Source organism: Rhinopithecus bieti, unplaced genomic scaffold (assembly GCF_001698545.2).
Source record: "Rhinopithecus bieti isolate Rb0 unplaced genomic scaffold, ASM169854v2 scaffold_33437, whole genome shotgun sequence".
In the NCBI taxonomy this organism is placed as follows: domain Eukaryota; kingdom Metazoa; phylum Chordata; class Mammalia; order Primates; family Cercopithecidae; genus Rhinopithecus; species Rhinopithecus bieti.
Window position 1 is genome coordinate 330,508 of NW_016814218.1, and position 7,487 is coordinate 337,994.

At 38.0% G+C, this 7,487-nt stretch overlaps 1 protein-coding gene across 6 annotated transcripts in view; it reads left to right on the forward strand.

Moving 5' to 3' along the window:
- Positions 1 to 1,779, forward strand: part of BMAL2 (basic helix-loop-helix ARNT like 2) — a 70,153-nt gene extending 68,374 nt beyond the window's left edge. For 5 of the 6 annotated variants that reach the window (XM_017849993.1, XM_017849994.1, XM_017849992.1 and 2 more), the window contains one exon: positions 1,288 to 1,704. In XM_017849993.1, the coding sequence (XP_017705482.1) occupies positions 1,288 to 1,424 (137 nt within the window). In that variant the 3' untranslated portion in view covers positions 1,425 to 1,704. Of the gene's footprint in view, positions 1 to 1,287 lie in introns of all 6 variants that reach the window. The other variant, XM_017849991.1, reaches the window with a different exon arrangement.
- Positions 1,780 to 7,487: the final 5,708 nt, after the last annotated feature.

The following is a 7,487-nucleotide window of genomic DNA, read 5'->3' on the forward strand; positions in this document are numbered from 1 at the left end:
AAAAAAAAAAGACCCATTCTCGAAATTAACCAAGAATTCATAAAGAATAAAAGTAAAAAAAGTTTAAGATGTAATCATTCATTTTAACAATGTTTATGCAAAGTTCAGATAAGTAAATTGAGTAATGTGGTATTTTAGTCTGTTTTATGCTGCTGTAACAGAATACCACAGATGGAGTAATTTGTAATAAACAGAAATTATTTGGCTCACAGTTCCGGGGACTGGGAAGTCCAAGAGTATAGTGCAGGCATCTTATGAGGACCTTCATGCCTCATCTTTCCATGGTGGAAGTTAGAAGGGCAAGAGAGCGTAAGAGCAAGAAAGCACGATGTGGGAAAACTCTTTTATAACAAACACACTCTTGAGGTAACTAACCAACTCCCACAATAATGACAGTCCGTTCATGAGCGCAAAGGCTTCATGACCTAATCCCCTTGTATCAGGCCTCACTTCTCAACACCGTTGTGTTGGGGATTAAGTTTCCAATGCATGAATTTTAGTGGACAATTCAAACTATTGTATATAGTTTCATATCCTCCATGACTGACATTGCTCTGCTAAAGCATACACTAAAGAGAAGCAAAATTCTTGAAGGAATTTGGATATCCACTTTAAACACACAGAGAGTCATATATTTATTATCTGAAGTTCCATTGTTCTTTGACACATATATGCAAACCTTCGGTTAGTCTTTATCTGCATTTTAACCCTAATTTCTAGAACCTCTTATCTCTAAATTAATTATCATCTCCATGGTTCCTACTTATTTCATTTTTTGATAAAAATCTGATTTACCTTCCTTTTGTAAGAAAATTCCAAAGTTTTAGAAGATGCTTTTGTCTTAAGCTTCTCATTTCAGTATGAAACAGATAGGGTTTTTTCACAAGCAGATTACATTTTCTCCTTCCAGGATTTACACACACCCCCCCCCCCCCCCCACACACACACTAAATCTCCTAGCTTCCTTCCAGCTCTCTGAGAGTCTGTACCCTTTAGCAGTGTAATTTCCTATTAGAAAACTCATAGACTAGCTTACCTCTCTGTAACAGATGAATTAGGTGCAATTTATCTGGCAGAAGATTGTTATAAAACTAGGTAACCCATTTAAAAATATATCAGCCGTCTGCAGCTTAAGATACATACTTTGCCTTCAAAAACACATTTTATGGTTTTCTAGCCTTGCTTTGCCATTTTTTTAATCACAATCATTCTTTAACCTCTAAATGTGTGAAACGTATGACTTTCTTGATCACCTTTACTTACACAGGCCTGTGTTTTAATTCATAGGTGATGGTGCACAGTTGGATTTCGATACCCTGTGTGACAATGATGACACAGCCATGGCTGCATTTATGAATTACTTAGAAGCAGAGGGGGGCCTGGGAGACCCTGGGGACTTCAGTGACATCCAGTGGACCCTCTAGCCTTTGATTTTTAACTCCGAAAATGAGAAACATTTTAAAGCATTTTATTTACGAAAAACTGTCTCAACTATTCTTCAGTACTGTATTGATATTGTTTGTATCTTTTATTAATGTTCTACCAGTTTTTATAGATTTGCATCTTATTGTCACAGGGATGTGGGGAAATATGTTTTCCTCCCAAGAGAACCAAGTTTGTTATAGACTCCTTTATTCAGTGAAATGGCTTATAATCCACTAGTTGCCATATTTTTGCTAAAATATTTCTAACCAAGAATACTACATACCTATTGTTTTGGCTTTGTTTTATTTTTGATGCAGTTTTTTTTAGTTGGGGTAATGTAATATATTGATATTTTCCTTTGTGTCTAAGATTCATTTATAATAGTAGGTTTGTATAATTTGGAACATTTTCCATTCCTTGTGAATTTCCTTAATTGAGGATAGGGCTTACACACTTTAAGAAAACAGTGAGTACTTGAACATTTAAAGGGACAGTGCAATTTATAGTCATAATCACATTGAATACTGTATTTGATCTTTGGAGACTTAGGCAAGCACAGAGCTGGGATATGTATGCTCAGTTGAGCACTTTAAGATGAATTTTAAGTGAGATGATTTATTACTTAAAATGCAGAAAGTCAAAAGAGTTTCAGTTTTCCTTACAGAAAAGGAAGGATCTTGGACCCTAGATCTTGGGGATTAACCTTTGCATGTAAGATGTACTCTTACTAGGCCGGACGTGGTGGCTCACGCCTGTAATCCCAATACTTTGGGAGGCCGAGGCAGGCAGATCACTTGAGGTCAGGAGTTCAAGACCAGCCTGGCCAATATGGTGAAACCCTATCTCTACTAAAAATACAAAAAAAAAAAAATTACCCAGGCATAATCCCAGCTACTTAGGAGGCTGAGGTGAGAGGATTGCTTGAACCTGGGAGGCAGAGGTTGCAGTGAGCCAAGATTGCACCACTGCACTGCAGTCTGGACAACAGAGTGAGACTTCATCTCAAAAGAAATAAATAAATAAGATTTACTCTTAATATAATCACTGAAGATCTCTATTATAGCTAGATTAGGTTTTTGACATTGAAAAAATACTTAGGGATAGATTTGTCCTAAAGGAAAAAAGTAGGCCTGGGCAGATTAAATGTCTTGTGTAAAGTCACACATTGAATTCATAGAGTTTTAAATGTGTGATATATATAAACCAGTTTCTTTATACACATTTGGGAAAACATTGGTCTCACTGGTTAAATGATTAACTAACTGACCTAGGAACTAGCTGTAGCTTTCTAGGTAATTAGGTAATTACAGTTATTATCACCTGTAACCAAAGGTAATGAAACAAATGACAAGTACATTTTTAAAATTATGAGGCAATGAGAAATAATTTTAAAACCGATTTTCTAGTTATAATTTAAAATTTGGAGAGCATTTTTTTAACAGTAATTAATCCAGAGATGGCTCAAATTCAGTATAAGAATTAAGATTATTTAAAATACTGCATGTCTACCTTCTCGGGGATCATACTTTATAACACTTTCTGCTTCGGTATCTCTTCATAGCTTGCCAAGTATGCTCCCATATATTCTCTCTTGTGCCTCACAAATGAAAGTCAGATAGGCTGGGAACTCATGCGGCAACCCTCACACTTCAATGTGGGCTTCAAATCCAGTTTCCTGTTCTATATGGTGCTACATCTTTTCAGCAAATTTCCCTCAGAGCCCCTCGCCAAAGCAAAGCATTTTGACCCTGCATGCTATTTCTTTAGCTGTAGGTGATAGATTAGAACTTCTGTCAGACATGTTAATGACAAACATACCAACAGACAATAACCAAAAACAAATGTTCCCTTCAAGTGTGAAATGTGCAGGGGCTGCGTGGACAAGGATGTATTGGCACCCTGACCTCTTGAACTGATACAGTGTCCCAGCAATGTTGGAGGGTCGGCACCATTCCTGGTCTGACACTCGAGGACCCGAGAGACATCAGGTTTAGAATAAGCCAAAGAAATCCTACGAGATGGGGAGAATTGGTGTGCAGCAGCCTAAGCATTATAGTTAAGACTAAGGAAATGTGAAAGATCCCCTGTGTTCTCTAAATTGGGCAGGGGGGCCTTCCTACCAATAACACTTTTTAGGGGACTGAACCATTGCGGGTTGGACTTGGCTTCCAAAGAGTCTGCCTGAGCCAGGAGTGCCAGGGTAGGCCATCATGGCTGGATGGCCTCAAAAGCAGATGGGGGCAGACCTGCCCTCCTGATGCCAGGATTTGAGAGGCAGAGTTTCTAGAGGCAGACCAGTGCTGCCTCAGACAGTGGCCGTTTTTTCTCTTTGCAAGAGGAGGGGCTGTTTGATTCCATAGACCAGTGGGCAGATAGCCAGTTGAATACTCTGTGCATGGTTTGATCCTTTATTAGTTCACTCTAATATTTTCTGTAGATCCTTTTGTCCTGGACTCAGAATCTAATCCATGCATCGTATGATACCGTCGCTCTCCTAAGGTTTGTGTTTCCTTCAAAATGTTTTAGTTTTCTTCAACTAAATTTGATTTTTGCTGTTGGACATGACATATTTTTATGGCATACACTATGTTACTTTTTTCTCCTACAAATCAATTGTTTGAACTTTGGTGAGAAAGAATATATCCACAAATTGCATAAACGTATCATAAAAACAGTACTGTAGACTTTTTTTTAACCCTAAGAATTACCACTACAGTAATGTAGTGGAGTGGGAAGAGTGCCTAGAATCAGAAGACCCTGTTGAGGCTGAGTTTAGCTGTGTGACCTCATGCAAGCCATTTAAACTCTCTGTGCCTCAGCTTCCTCATTTTTAAAAGGAGGTTTGATCTCTATGTTTACTTCCAACTCTGATTCTGGGATTCTAATCCACAGGACTTGGGCTTTAGGGTGGAACCTAGAACTGTGCTGTCCAGTGCGGTAGCCACTAGCCACATGTGGCTGCTGAGTACTTGCAGTGTGGCTAGCACAAAGTGAAGTGTGCTGTCAATGTAAGATACATACCAGATTTTGAAGACTTGTATTACCAAAAGAATGTAAAATATCACATTAATAATTTTATATTAATTACATGTTCAAATGATATTTTGGATATACTGAATTAAAACACTAAAATTCTACTTGTATCTTTTTACTTTTTTAATGTGGCTAGAAAATAAAATTATACATGTGGCTCAGATTATATTTCTATTGGACAGCGCTGCTCTAGAACATTATATTAAGTGGTTAATATTGAAGTAGACCAAAGTTTATACCATAAGGATATTTTTCCTTAAGTACCATGTTTGAAGAACAATTATTTATTGATCCTTGAATCTGTAAGATCAAATAACAAGTCTCTATCCATGTTACCAAATTTAAACTTTTGAAAATAATAAACTTTAAAATATCAGATATTTTATTACAGGATGATACTTGGAATCAAGTGAAATGAGTTATATGGTCATCACCAAATTTAGAAATCTGTCGTGAAACAGAAAGACAAACAGGAAAGTACAGAATAGAGACTTTTAGTAAATAAATGGAATTTAAAGGGAAGTGTTTATTTACAGTGTCACGACAGAAAAGGAGGTCTTTGTCATCATAGCCATCGAGGGATCTCCATAAAATCTGGGGCACAGGTACAAGAAATAGCCAATATTTAGTTACCAGACCATGTTTAGTAGTGTCCAGGTTCAGATCATGCTGCCGAGAGGTATCTCCCCCTCGGGTAGGTCATTGCTGGGCTCTGGAATTGGAGACTCATACTTGCCCAGCACAATGCTATGGGCAGAGAGGCCGACATCTATGATTAACTAGAAGCCGTAAAGAAAAGCTGCTAAGTGGCCACTAGGTGCCACTTTTCCGTTTTTATAATGCTTTGCTTTCATTAGCAGATCTTTTTTTTCCAAGCCCCATGGGGCCTATGAGAGGCATGTATGATTTTTGCACCTACAATAAGTCAGCCTGTCTGGTGAGAGTTGTTTTATGAGAAATGCTTTCCAAGGGAGGTCTAGGAAGATCCTGACACATAAGAACTTTGGCTTAGGGAGCTTTCCAGGTGTGGTGCCAATAAAAACTGACCTGGAAAGAAACCTGTCCAGCATGGAATATGCTTTCTGAACTCACTTGAGAGTATGTGGTGTACGTCACTGCTCATATATTCTTGAGTTTAGGTTTGTCTTTTATACAATTTTTAGCTCTTTTCCAGTTCACTTGCACTTGTCTGTATATTGGTATTTTAAATTTTGTGGTAAATAATGAAAAGAGTGAAATTATATTTTATAATTACTCATTTGTAGTTTTTTTTTTTAATTTAATAAACTTCCTCCAAAAAGTATGCCCTTAACTACTTTATAATGTGGAAACATAGATTAAGGAAACCATCCAGTGCCCTCAAACCACTGGGCAGAGGGGTACATTGAACTCTGTTACTATATATGTTTCTGGGTGTGTTCCCCAGGGTATATTAACTGCTATAACAACTCCAAAATCTCAGTGGTTTAACCAGTAAAGATTTTCTTCTGCTCACATCAGACTCCAACATCATCAGCCTTATCTGACCCTCTGACTCTCTCCTCCTCCCTTTCTGCCTCTTCCTTATTTCATCTCAGCTTTGCTTTCCTCTGAGCTGGTTTTATGTTTTGGTAGACCCTCTCCCCATAATGACACTCAGAAGTTCCAAGCATGTATTGTTCTTAGACCTGACAATTTCAATGGAAAGAGAGCCTCTCTGTTTCCTAGTAATTCACACGCAAATGTGCATTGACTGGGCATCTGGATCAACTTGGTCTACCTGGACCTTCCATTGGGCAGTTACAGTACCTACACTAATTCTAGGGCGTCAACCATCATGAATTACAAGGTTCTATTGTCTCTTCTGCAGATAACCCGGTCCTCCCTCTGGCCCCAGGCTGTCTGGCTGTTGGCATCTGACATCTCCCCTTCAAGGATGCCTTTAAAGTTATTTTAATTTATTTAATCAGAATTAAAATGTTAGAAAGGGAAGGCAAAATAAGCAGTAGGTTCTTTCCAGGTCAACAGGCTGGAATATACAGATTGGCCAGGCTGTGATACATACCCAACCTTGGGTTGAAGGTTGTCAAGGCAGCCCTGTTGGAATCCCATAAATAACATGGGGATCTCCCATGGGAATCCTCCAACACATTGGACTCTCCTCTTCCCCAGGTCTCCTACTGCCAGCACAAGAGGCTGTGAAGGTGAAGAGGATACAGATTTGAGATTAGTATTACAGAAGTAGAATGGCAAGAACTTGAGGACCAATTGCATATGGGAAATGTTGAAGCAAAAGCTGTGAATAATGACTCAAGTTTCTGGCCCCAGGGGTCTGGATTGCAGTGCTGTTCAAGAGGTAAGAGTTACACGAGGAGAGACAATTTTGGGGTAGAAGATGCATCAGTTCTAGACAAGTTGTGTTCATCCAGGTGATGTCTAGTAGATAGTTGGATATGTGAGTATGGAGGATGGGAGATAGACCTGAGATGAGCAGCACACTGAAGCTTTTGAGCCTCAGTTTCTTCATTTGTAAGTAGACTTCATTTGTAAATACCCCTGCAGAGCTTTAGTGAGGATTAAATTAGCTTACATAAAGTGCTTATCACATTGACAGTAATTTTAACAATGATCATTATATATATAATATATATGTTATATATAATATATATTATATATATATAAGCTCTACAGTATGATAATAAATGTTGGAAATTAGTGTTATAGAGACGCTTCATTAAGTTAGTAAAAAATTCCTGAGACTATATAGCAAACAAATATATAAGTAGTATAACAGCAGTTTAAGCCTTGCAAAAGTTTAACCCAAATAACAGTAGAAATTCATAACCAATGGGAAAGCGTTAAGTACCTAGAGAACCCAATTGAGGTAGGGTGTTTGGGAAGACATATGTCTACAGCACAAAGAAGTAAACAATTTTGTTTGCTAAGGGGGACATCTATAAGGCATTTTAAAAGAAAGTTCAAATGGTTCTTAATAAATGACACCATTTGTTTCCATTTAAGGACTTATTTATCCTGTGCTATGCTCTTAG